Genomic DNA, 12,395 nt, shown 5'->3' with positions numbered 1-12,395 from the left:
TTCACCTTTTTAAATGAGGGTGACGTTGGAGAGGAGTGCTCTTTCTGACTCACTGGCCTCTCACCGCCAATTATTTTTATTTTTATTTTTTTTTATGTGGTTGCAAATACTAAAATAGCATCCCAGAGTCACTTCAGGGATGTGAGGGGGTCCTTCTGGTCCACTGGTGGTTGGAATAGGGCTGTGTCATCTGATAGAAGTCCTGTTTCAATGTGGGGAGGAGCTTGTGAATGTTCTGTCCACACGGATGCAGGGGTAATATTTAGTATTTAGGTCCCTAGATCTACTGTTTACTTAATGAGTGTCAGCTGCATGGTATGGAAATACAAGCCAGGAGTAACTCTAGAGGTCTACCACGTGTTGACCTAAGAAGATGCTGACAGCAGCTCAGGGGCTCCCATTAGGAACAGATCTTTTCTCCACTGGACTCATCAGGACTGGGTTTGGAAGTGATGGAAATTTAAATGGATTTAGGCAGGGGAAAAAAAGGGAGGGAGGAGAATGGATTAGCTTGTCCAAACCAATTGTAGGACAGGTGGCTGGAGCCGGCTGCAGGGACCCGGGGACTTGGCAGGCATTGGGTCCATCCCACTCCTGCTTTCGTCTGCTGGCCGGCAGCGTTCTCACCTGTCCACAGGTAGCAGCCTCGATAGCAGAGGGTCTCCGGCCCGTGGATAACCGTGGGCTGCATCTTGTCAGGTCCCAGGTGAGAAGGAAGGAGTTCTTTTGCCCCGAGTTGGATAAGAGCAGTTGGTTGACGTGTCCCCCACTAGCACAGACCAGAGTGACCACGAGCATCCCCGGCTCTGACCGTCCTGGTGTCTGTGGGCGCGTCCCTCCTCCCCGTGTGGACCGATCGCTGGCTCCGGAGCAGGATGTGTAAGAAGATGGCAGCTGGCACGTCCCCAGCTGATGACTGCCACATCCACAGCCACGTGTCCCCAGCATTCTCCAGAGGTGACGAGTTAAAAAGAAATGAGACACTGGGAATTCCCTGGTGGTCCAGCGGTTGAGACTTCGGCCTCCCAAGACGAGGACACAGGTTCGATCCCAGCGTGGGTAGGGGAGAACTGGGACCCCGCATGCCAAGCAGTGCAGCCCCAAAATTTAAATATAATAATAATTTTAAAACACGAAAAAAGAGAAATATAACACTAGTGACTAGAAGTTTCTGGGAAAATTACCTTTAAAAGTTCTAATATCAAGAGTGAGGGAAAAATAACAGAAAAATTCACTTGGAAGTAGGGAGACCCCTCCACCTCCCACTGAATACCCTAGGAGAAATTTTTTTTAATGTTTGTTTGTTCTTAAGAAACAAAGCAGTGCTGGCCACCTTGAGAGAAGAAAGTAATCAGAGTAAATGAGATGATGCCGAGAAAGTCCTAGTGTGGTTCCTGACACAAACGTGGAGCCCAATAGTATTATTTTCATATTTATTATTCCACGTGGTAGATTCACCACAAAGAAACAAGCATCCCTTCATGAAAGTCATATGTAGCATGATTTAAAATGTAACTGTTCTATAATCCTTTTTCTTACTTTTTTTTAAATCTTGGGAGGCAAAGGAAAGTCATAATGCAGATATAATTCAGTTCTGAAAACTCTAACTGTATCTGTAAGTGTTAACACATTATTGTTGTTGTTTAGTCACTAAGTCGTGTCCGACCCACTGCGACCTCATGGACTGCAGCCCGCCAGGCTCCTCTGTCCGTGGGATTTCCCAGGCAAGAATACTGGAGTGGGTTGTTGCCATTTCTTTCTCCGGGGCACCTTCCCGACCCAGGGATTGAACCCACACCTCCTGCATTGGCCGGTGGATTCTTTACCCCTGCCCCATCAGGGAAGTCAGCATACTGCGCTTCTATGGCGGCTCAGCTGGTAAAGAATCCACCTGCAAGGCAGGAGACCCCGGTTCAATCCCTGGGTCGGGAAGATCCCCTGGAGAAGGAATTGGCTACCCACTCCAGTACTCTGGCCTGGAGAATTCCATGGACAGAGGAGCCTGGCTGGCTGCAGTCCACGGGATCGTGAAGAGTTAGACACGACTGAGCAACTTTCAACATATTAACCTCCCTCAAAAAGAAAAACAGCCACATACCAGCAGTATCCAGGGAAACACGAAGCCATCAGCATAAGCTTGAGGTCCATGGATGCTGCTGGCATAGAGTGATTGAAACTAAACTCCGTGCACAGATTTAACCCCTTCCTCAGGAAGTGAGGTCGCTTAGCTGACCGGCTCAGTATAAAGACATCTTCACCAGGGCCTGAAATCCAAAAGAAGGCTGGGCTGCTGCTGCACTGAGATGGCACAGGGGTGGTCCATCCCATCCTCCTTCCCATCTTCTCCATGCTGAGTTGGGCCCCGTCCTCCAGGTCGCCCAGATGTCTGCATCCACAGCTCAGCAAGGAGCCCCTGAGCATGGCCCACTGGGGAGAGGCCATCCCAGTAACACAGGCACCACCCAAGGCGTCTTTATTCCAGAGCTGTGGCCTGATCCCGCATGGACAAGACTTAAAGGCACGTCCCCTTGCCTCTCCAGGACGAGGCCAAGCCATTCTGTTAAAACAAGAAAAAATTCACATAAGAGCATCTGGTCAGTGTTTCAGTGCCTAGTGAGCTACTCTGGAGTGAAACGCCTTGACCCCAAGTCCCGACTCATACCTGCCTGTGGCTGAGAGCTCAGGGCCCGAGAACACGCTTCGTACCCTAGAGACACAACGCGCTCATGGACGGTCACGGCCACTGCCGCTTATGGCTGAGGCTCTCTCAGTCACCCAAGTATTGGGACTGTGGGTTCTGATTCCTGTGTTCATGGTTCATATAATTAACTGTGTGCCTTTCTGGCTTGACAGTCACCCCACTGAATGCCCCCTCTCAAAAGGACACTGTGTCAGATGAATCAAGTTGGGGTGTTTGCACAGTGGGTTCTCAATTATGACGTGAAACGTGGCTTTGCTTTCCAGGATCATCCAGGCATGTTCCTGCGGCTCACCTTTCCAGTCCCAGCCTTTTCTCATGAGCTGCTGTCAACCAGGCTCGGGCCACGGGACGCCCTGCTTCCGTTTGCTCTTTTGAGCCTTTCTGGTGTTACATTATCACTAGTGGACCACCCAGGGTTTCTTCTTCCAGAGATGAGTGAAACCTCTCTGGCCACTCATGCTCTTGAGTTAATTCATCCCCTTAAATGCGGTGTGAGAGCCTCTCTTTCCCACCAGTTACCATGACGACAGGTCCCAAGTCACCCTCCGTAGTGTGACTTTTAGGGAACTGTTTGGCTCATTCACATTTCTTTGTATCTCCCCTTCCCTCCCCTCACAGGTGAAAAGAAATGAATTTATAAACAGGTACCTCTAAATGCGATTTCTGTTAGATCCTTGTATACAGAAATGCAATGAATGCTTCATTATATTGGTCCTCTATCTTGCCCATTTACTAACTGCAAGTATTATTTCTCGTCATTTGTAGATTCCTTGGGGTTTCCTTTAACTGATGTGAGATGATTACTTCTAACATTTCATCCTTAAGAATAATGTTCTTTGGGTTTGCATAGCTACTCTTTGTCCATGGAAAGAGGATTCCCTTCTATTCCTAGTTTGATAAAAGATTTTAATATTTTAAATTTCCATCTTCTTTGTTAGGGAGTCATACATACTACCTCTTTTCTCATAGAGGTGAACCCTGGGATTTTCTCATGTGTGTCTAATTTACCAAGGTCTAAAGTTAGTCCTTAACTCTCCTGGGTAACAGTGCAAAATCTTAGGGCATTTTCACTCTTGGGTCCCCATCTCCACTTTAATTTCTCTAGAATTGGGTACTTTCCCCAAATTAGACATGATAAGAGAATTCGCATCTGGTATAATTTTTGTTTAGCTATATCCACATATGCATCTGTGCATTTGCTCACCAACCCGTCTGGCTCAAACCTTTGTAGAATCTTCAGAATTCTACAGCTCCTTTCGGGAAGGGCGCTCAGTCACCGGCTCTTTCCGTTTTTATATGAAAATATCTTGATTCCACTCTGGCTCTTGGAAGAGAGTTCTCCCAGCTCCAGATGTCCGGTTGCATCCCAGCCGCCCTTCCCCTCCCGCTTCATGGACCCTCTTGTTCAGCCCCTTCACTGAGCTGTCCTGGGTCTGCTCCACCTGATGTCCAATTTGGCCCCTTTTGGGGGGCGGGCCTGCAACCTGCTCCTTTTGTGCCAGCACTTTTCCACGCCGCCACAAAGCACCCTCGTCACAGGATCTCTGAACAGTTGCCGGGAGGGAGGGTCACAGACATGTGAGAAGCTGATGGGGGTCGTGGGTCCTCTTGTCCGAGAAGCATGACCGGGGGAGGCCCTAAACCACCTTCAGCAGCTGTTCAGAGCAGGATCTACGGACTGAGGCCTCCCCCACCAGCAGGTTAAACTCTGAAAGAGCAGCGATGCTGATGCTGAGTAGAACATGATAGGGTTGCCATCAGAATACATAAAGACTCCGTGAAAAGGCAGCGTGGCTCTGTTTCTGTGGCAATTGGTGTTTGTCTACGGAAGCGGTCCCCCAGCCCCAGGTATGGTGTAGCCGACACAGACATGAGCGTTTGGTCCCCACCTGCCTGGGATCAGTGAGGTCGGGTGAGAGGGTCTCTCAGTCACAGGAGTAAGAGCTGCCTCTCTTCTGAGAGACCAAAGGGGAGGTGGAGAGAGGCCTGCAGGTGCTTCGGAGGCCGAGCGAGCATCCTCGTGTCAGAAGCTGATGGGCTCCCAGTGAGGCAGGGCCTTGAGAAGGGGTGGGGCCCTGAGAAGGGGCGGGGCCAGCCTGGACAGTAGGGATCCCTCGGAGGTCAGAGGTCAGAGGCCATGAGGACACAGGCTGAAGGAGCCAGGCGTGTGGCAGACGGAGGTTTGTCAGACGTGAGCAGAAAGAATGGCCACGTGTGGGTGTCAGAGGCAACAGACTGGAGCAGCAGCCCGCCAGGTGGGCACTGGGTCGTTTGCATTATGGATAACGACCGCCCTCCCGGGAGATGGTGGCACCATGCCGTCCAGCAGCCAGCGATGGGACGCTACTGCTTTGTCTGAGACGTGGTGCCTGGAAGCCCACGTGCAGACATCTGCACGGTTCCCTGCAGCTGGCTGTGCAGGCTGCACACGGCGCCTCCTCTGCCTTTTGCTTTGTGTTCGAGGCAGGAGGGTAGATGAGGGCAGAGACGTGCACCGGCGCCGTGGGGGGCATCCCGTGGCCCAGACCGTTGTGGGCCTGAGTTGTGCATATCATTTAGCTGGTGGAAAATGCGCTGAAGAAGGTGGGTCGCCCCCATTGTGAGGGTGAGGAAATGTAGAGAACTCGTCCAGACTCCCGCGTGCCAGGTGGCGGGGCAGGAATTTGAACATCGAGGCCCCTCTTCCTGGTCCACGAGGTGCCCCTTCAGATCACCTGGTATCGTGCTCGCTCTTCAGCCTGAGTCTCCCCACCGAAACTAGTCTTCTGCCCTAAAATGACAGGCGCCCTCGAGGCCTCCCTCTTTGCTCTGGTGGTATCTGTGGATCGGGGCCAGGTGCTTATAAAGAAATTAAATTGCACCCTGAGACGAGCAGGGTTCACTTGATTTTCAGCCCGCTGTCAATTTCAGAGCCCGGCACCGACTTATGATATCAAGAACACCAGTCACAATACAATATCCCCGAGTCGCTTCATCTGTGCCCAGCACAGAGGCACTGACATCACACGCTGGTTTTCCTTTTTCCTCCTCCCCTGAGCATTGATTGAAACCCAGCTAAGCCACGCTGGCTTTAGGAACCGAATCCGGAGTGTGTGGAGGTGTGCGGGTTCAGATCTCCGCGGCGGGGCGGCCGGTCCTGTGTGTGCCCGAGGCCCCATGCAGGTGTGATTGAACCCGAAGGCCCTTTCATGACCGGGGACTTGGCAGAGGGGCCTCAGTCTCATGAAAGCTAAAGTCTTCATCCCCACCACTCTTCTCTGTTTCAGAGCAAGAGGAAAACTTTGAGTTTATCATTGTGTCCCTCACTGGCCAGACGTGGCACTTTGAAGCCACCACATATGAGGAACGAGACGCGTGGGTCCAGGCCATTGAGAGCCAAATCCTCGCCAGCTTGCAGTCGTGTGAGAGCAGCAAGAACAAGGTAAGGCCCGGAGCAGCCTCCCCCAGGCCCCCACCCCACCCCTAGAAACCAGGAGCCACTGATCCTGAAAGGGAAACAGACGGGGGCGGGGGCCGGGGTGCATCCTGTGAGGCCGAGGTGGGCCCGAAACCTTCACACTTTCCAAGCAGAAAGGGAAATGATCAAGGAGATAATGCAACACTGTGTTGATGCGTGTCCTGTATCACATATTCGTGTCTTAGCTCAAGCGCATGGCAGAGTACCCTGTTCTAAATCTTTTGCTCTCTCAAAGTCATCCCAAATGTGAAGTAGCGACCTTTGATTGCAGAGGATAGAATCTTTTGTATTCTCGTGGCTTATGTGTCCATATCCGTTTTTGTTGTTTTTAGGCAGAATACCCTCAGGAAAAGAAGTGCTGGTTTAAAAAGAAGCCCTGTTCCATTCTCACAAACGCCACCCGCCCCCCCCCCCCCAATTCAAATCCATGTTGAGTTAGGAAACTGTCCCTTGGTACTGTCTTCGATGAAAAGAGCATGCATGTATATGAGTGTGCAGTGAGTTCAGGGAAGATAAAATATCCATTTTCTAAATTCCGTTGATAAAGCCTGGTATGTATCTTTATTCAATTAGAGTTAATTCTTTTGCGTTTGTTTAGCCAGGAGAAATAGATTTTAACCTGCATTTTCTGGATTACTGCCCCATAATAGTCCTTATACAAAGGTCATTTTTCTTGTTTCCTTTTTCCAATCAGAGTATTCCTTCAAAAATCATTATTTTTGTGCTTGGATATTTTAAACCTCTTCTCTGGGACACTAACATCTTAGAGAGCATTTTTATTTTTTTAGACTGTGAACAACTAGAAACCAGGAGAAAGAGCATGGCCTCTCAACCTGCAATTTCATTTGTAACCATTTAAAGAAATTTCTGCCAATGATTTATGTTCAGCTTTGTCATTAAGAAGGGAGTCTCTCTTTCAGAAAGATGGAGTATCTATTTTTATTACCCTCTTTAACCAGGGTAAACCAGACCACAGTCATTATTATTATAATGTAATTTGCCTCTCTTTTTAAAAGAAGCTTTATACCCACAGTGGGGAGAGCCGGGGCCTTTCACTTCTGAGCACCTTGGCTTTATTCAAGTCATGGCCACAGATGTGGCTTCTGAAGCAAACTCAGGATGCTTCCGGGTCTCCTGTTGATGGGGACCAAAGGCACGTGTCACCCACAAAGCTCAGGAATCTGGTTTCAGAACAGGAATTGGCTGAACAGACAAAACGCATCTCCAAATTTTACATAAAATCACAGTATATCAAGTCGGACTCTGAATCCATGCCCGGTGATCAGACTCAGGAAGGTGGAGGACAGCGTTGGCCTCTTCTGTTTCACAGCCTTGCCAGCCTCCTCCCAGCTCCCTGCTCTGTGGACACGGCCAGCATCACCTTTGGGCCTGATGTAGACACCAGCCTTCAGATGCTGCCCTTTCCCTCTCCCTGGACGTGTGCCCTCTCAGTCGGGCACCGCTCCTAGGAGGACTTGCTGGGCACAGACAAAGACAGGCTTGTACCCGTTCACCTTGAGCATTTGCTGACCAGGTGTGCAGGTGTGCAGCATGGAAATAATGTCCACAAGGAACAGCTGGAGGGGAAAGAATGGACTGTGAGGTATGCTAGCTGCCCGGGGATAGTCAGTTGGTGGCAATCCAAGAGATTATAAAGGTAGACAGAGGCAGTCACACACTCACACACACACACACACACACACACACACACACGCCAACAGAAACTCTTCAACACACTGAATATTTGGGCATCTAAGCAAAGGGTTTTATTCCCTTTATATTTATTTACATTTATTCCCATAATACAGAATGATGGATTATGCTACTCTGATGGTAGCAATTATTAAATTGTAGTTTGTGATTAAGTGGTCAGCTATCAGTTATTTAACTGCAAACAGTTTGACATAACGATGCTTCAATTTATGAATAATTTTTACACAAACATCAAGCTTATCCCAAGTGTCCTCTGGAACTTATTTGGCTTTGACCATTGTATTAAATGTATCCATCACGAGCCTTAAAACCCTTAAAAGGTACATCCTTTTACCGGCCACCTCTATTTAAAAAAATTCATCTTTAGTAAATGATCATTGAATTTGTGTAAAGTTTTAGCAGGAAACATGTGCCTCACAGCACTCTTGATAGTAGAGGAAAGCTGGGAACAGCCTAAATTCCCATCAAAGAAAGCTTCATAAAGAAGCCATCATAAGTGGAATATTATGCAGTCGTTTAAAATGATGCCAGAGTTATTATGACACTTTCTCTAAGACGTCTTGGTGCCGAAAGACTGAAAATCAGTAACATATGTAATAGCTACCTTCCGAAATCAAATTCTAAAATGTAAAAAGTAAAACTTCTGGATAGTCATCACATCAATAAATAAATGAATTAAAATGATGCCAGAGGTTACGTGATGCCATTGAGAGATGATGCTATGGCATTAGACAGATTCCAAAGTAACATATACTGTGCTGGCTTTTTTTTAAAGCACTTCTGTTTCTATACATGTGCTTTTTTCAAAAAAGAAGCCTAGAAGAATAGATATCAAAATATTAATAAAACCTAACAGTGATAGTTTATCATTTTATGTTGTTCTTTTCCCCTCTGTACTTTGTGACTTTCTCAGAAAAGACGATGAAGGGTTTGTGTTGAAGCCTAAGTGCCCCCAGCCACCCGCACAGTCCCCTCCCCCCCACCCGCTCCCCCCACTGCACAGTGGCCTTGCTGCTGTGACAACTGCCCGAACCGGAAATGGGAAGTGAGTCCCCGAGGCAGAGTGTGAAGGGGGCGTGGTCTCCTGACGAGGAACCACCAGGCGTGTCTTGGGCACCGAGTCTCTCATCTGTCCATCTCACCACGTGCTCCTGATGGGCTTTTCATCAGCTGGGCTCCACCCCAGAGACATCTAGTGTGCTGGGCTCAGCTGCCCCATTGTGCCCGACTCTTTGCAGCCCCGTGGACTGTAGCCCGCCAGGCTCCTCTGTCCGTGGATTTCCCAGGCAGGAGTCCTGCAGTGGGTTGCCACTTCCTCCTCCAGGGGATCTTCCCGACCCAGGGACCGAAATCCCACATCTCTTTCATCTCCTGCGTTGGCGAGCAGGTTCTTTCCCACTAGCACCACCTGGGAAGCCCAAAGACATCTAGAGAGGAGACCCGTTTTGGAACCTGACCTCGTGTTGTGTTTGCTCACGATCCACCGCTGATTCCCGGGTGTTCTTTAGCAGTCATGTACACTTACGTCAGGGGTCTCACGTCTTCCGTTTATACGTCTCCCTCTGTGCCCAGTCCCGGCTGACCAGCCAGAGTGAGGCCATGGCCTTGCAGTCGATACGGAACATCCGCGGGAACTCCCACTGCGTGGACTGCGAGACCCAGAGTGAGTATGCGCACGGGCGGGGGGGCTTCGCCCTGGACAGAGGGAGGTGGGCTGGGTGGACGCAGCCCCGGCAGACGCTCGTCTGTCATCTGCTATGGAAGGTGTATTGCATGAATTAATGGCATGGAAGGCCTTGACATGCTTTTGTTTGGACTTTAACACAGTGCCCTTCGCACAGAAGCCTCTCTGATGGCACCATAAGTATTTCTGTCTCTCTCTCTCTCTCTTTTTTTTTTAATTAGATGAAGTATAGTTGATTTAAAGTGTTGTGTTAATTTCTGCCATATAGCAAAGTGACTCAGTTGTCTCTGTGCATATGCTTCTTCGTATTCATTTCCATTCTGGCTTCTCACGAGGCCTGCTTATGCCTCTTGGCAACCCCATGAGCCGCAATCATACCACGGGTGCTGGGGTTCAGTCAGCTGCCCACATGCTGCGCCGTGTCCAGCACCCAGGGGACACGCTGTGCAGACTTGGTGCAGAAGGTGGGCCGGGCTGCAGCAGGAGGGGAGGGAGTCGCTGGGAGCCAAGGAGGCGGCAGGACGCATGGCTGAGCGGCTCTGGTTTGTTCAGGGAGAGGGCAGCTGCTGCTCAGGTAGGATCTGGGTGACTTTACAGAAAGAACTCGGGACTGTCACACATCAAAGAGAAGGGGAGAGCCCGCCTGGGAGAGAGCCCACCCCAGCCGGCGGGGCAGCTAAGAGCAGGACGGTGAGGCCAAGTCTGTGGCCTCCAGGAGACAGAAGAGGTCTCTTCTGCACGTTCCTGGAGGGACTTTTCTAAAGCATCTTCTTTTGTCTGAATTTTTAACTTTGACTTTCAAGCCGCGTCATGCCATGAAGTTAGAGAGAAGTCATCACACGAAATGTGTTTTTGTCAGAGGTCTTTAAAAGCACAACTCTGATTACTCTCAGAACCTCCATTAGGAGACATGTCCATGATGGTTTCCACCACCATCTGGAAGACCCCTTTAAAGGGAATATTCCATGGCTCACGGGCTTCACAGTGTGTGGCCAATTGGAGGGCGAGAGAGTTTTCTGGGAGTGGGCCAGGCGGGCGAGTGCCCAGGCTGGGGACGGCGGGTGGGAAGGGGAGACTGGTTCAGGGGAGGCTCCGGGGCCAGTTGGTTTAGAGTGAGGCCACATTTGACAAGTGTAGAGAGAAAAGCGATCCTAAGCTTCCACTTCTTAAACACATTCTCTCTCAGGCAATCCTGCCAGGCACTGTCTCTTAATTCTTGTGGCTGTAATAGTTGGTGCTATAGTGTGTCCCACTCCCAAAGGGACAGGAACAGTCCGAAGAGTCGAGTTAGACATCCCAGGTCACCAAAGAGCTGGTCACGGGGCAGGATTTAATCTAAGCTCTTAGGTCAACCTGCTTTGTTTTCTCAGAAGACAAGGGGAAGGCTGAGGGACTGAGGTCAGGGACATGAGCAATGACATAGTGGCAAAGCCGTTGGTTTTTTATGTGTTATCATTATTGTTATTTTTGCGGGCATTTGCTTCTTTTCCCCCACCAAGACCATCTCTAAAGTCACAGACCCCTCTTCTCGTGTGTCCCCCCCACCGCCCTGCCACCACATGGTCCCCACCCCCTTCCTGCCTTGCTATGTTGAATATTAAATAAATAGCTGGCTGATTTCTGTTGAATTAACATAAAGTCCTTCCCAGTCATTTGCCGTTTATAGAATGATTCCAGATAAATATGATGTCAGTTACCTGGTGTTTTTTTTTGGTGACTCTTCAAGTCTACCTGGAGTAAGGTATTGATTATTCCTGGATGACTTAAGCCTTATTTGCTTCTGTCAGTGGTGAAAGCCATTTTCCGTCAAGGTCAGCCGCATCTTTGGGAATCAGCTGGTGATTCTAGCACGAGGCCGGCCCTGGGCCTGAGTCCTCGGTCTCCTGACCAGTCCCACCGGTTCCACACCAGGCGCCCCAGGGCTGTTCCCTGGACTCATGTGATGTTCATGGTGCCGTGTTGCAGCCCAAAGCCTGTTCCGATTTGTTCTGTGAGTCAGGGTTGACGGTGCTGAGCAGGAACCTAAGCAACTTGCCAGCGGTGAAGGATGGAGAAATGGGAACTGCTTGGTTGGTTGCCCCTCAATAAGATCACTGAGAGTCAGACGTTCTCATTGTGGTGAGCCTCTCTTTCATCTTTGAAGTTTGCGAGCACACCCACCATGCCACTAAGAACGTTGATGTTCCCCGGGTGCAAGAGATTACCGGGGACACTGTAGCTTTGGGAATGACCAGCTGTCCCTCTCTTTCCTTCTCTTTCCCTGCGTCAGCAGCCATCCACAAGAGACACCAAGCCATGCCTCATTCCATTTCCCTCTGTATCTGCTTGCTCAAGGGGTTTGCCCACTGTGTGTGGTAGTCATTCAGTCATGACTAACTCTCTGCGCCCCCTGGACTGTAGCCCACGAAGCTCCTCTGTCCATGGGATTTCCCAGACAAGAATATTGGAGCAGGTTGCCATTCCCTTCTCCAGGGGATCTTCCCGACCCAGGGGCCGAACCTGGGTCTCCTGCCTTGTAGGCAGATTCTTTGCTGTCTGAGCCACCAGGGAAGTCTGCGGAAGCACCCAAACGTGCGTTTTTTCTCTCCAAACACATGCTTTCAGTTGTTCAGTGTGTGTGAAATTCTAAGGCCTTGGCCAGAGCCTTAGATGTTTGAAAGTTGCTGCCATCACGTCAGACCTTCTGAGACGCCTAAGACAGTTGCAAGTGGTGTCCAAGGGAGCATGTTTAAGGCCCTGACTCAGAGGAGGGACTGCTGGAGTGGGAAGTCTGGCTAGCCGTTTCGCTCTTGAGATCCAAGGGCCTTGGGAGTGAGTGATTGCGGTCCGGTTGCATCTGG

The 12,395-nt window shown here is 49.9% G+C and overlaps 1 protein-coding gene across 9 annotated transcripts in view; it reads left to right on the top strand.

Moving 5' to 3' along the window:
- The window catches only part of AGAP1 (ArfGAP with GTPase domain, ankyrin repeat and PH domain 1), a 571,803-nt gene that overhangs the window by 499,840 nt on the left and 59,568 nt on the right, over positions 1–12,395 (top strand). For all 9 annotated transcript variants that reach the window (XM_018040856.1, XM_018040848.1, XM_018040840.1 and 6 more), the window contains 2 exons: positions 5,968–6,122; positions 9,444–9,534. In XM_018040856.1, the coding sequence (XP_017896345.1) occupies positions 5,968–6,122; positions 9,444–9,534 (246 nt within the window). The remainder of the gene's footprint in view (positions 1–5,967; positions 6,123–9,443; positions 9,535–12,395) is intronic.

Source organism: Capra hircus, chromosome 3, assembly GCF_001704415.2.
Source record: "Capra hircus breed San Clemente chromosome 3, ASM170441v1, whole genome shotgun sequence".
NCBI classification, from domain to species: domain Eukaryota; kingdom Metazoa; phylum Chordata; class Mammalia; order Artiodactyla; family Bovidae; genus Capra; species Capra hircus.
The sequence above is the reverse complement of the archived record's forward strand: the minus strand, read 5'-3'. Positions and strand labels throughout refer to the sequence as shown.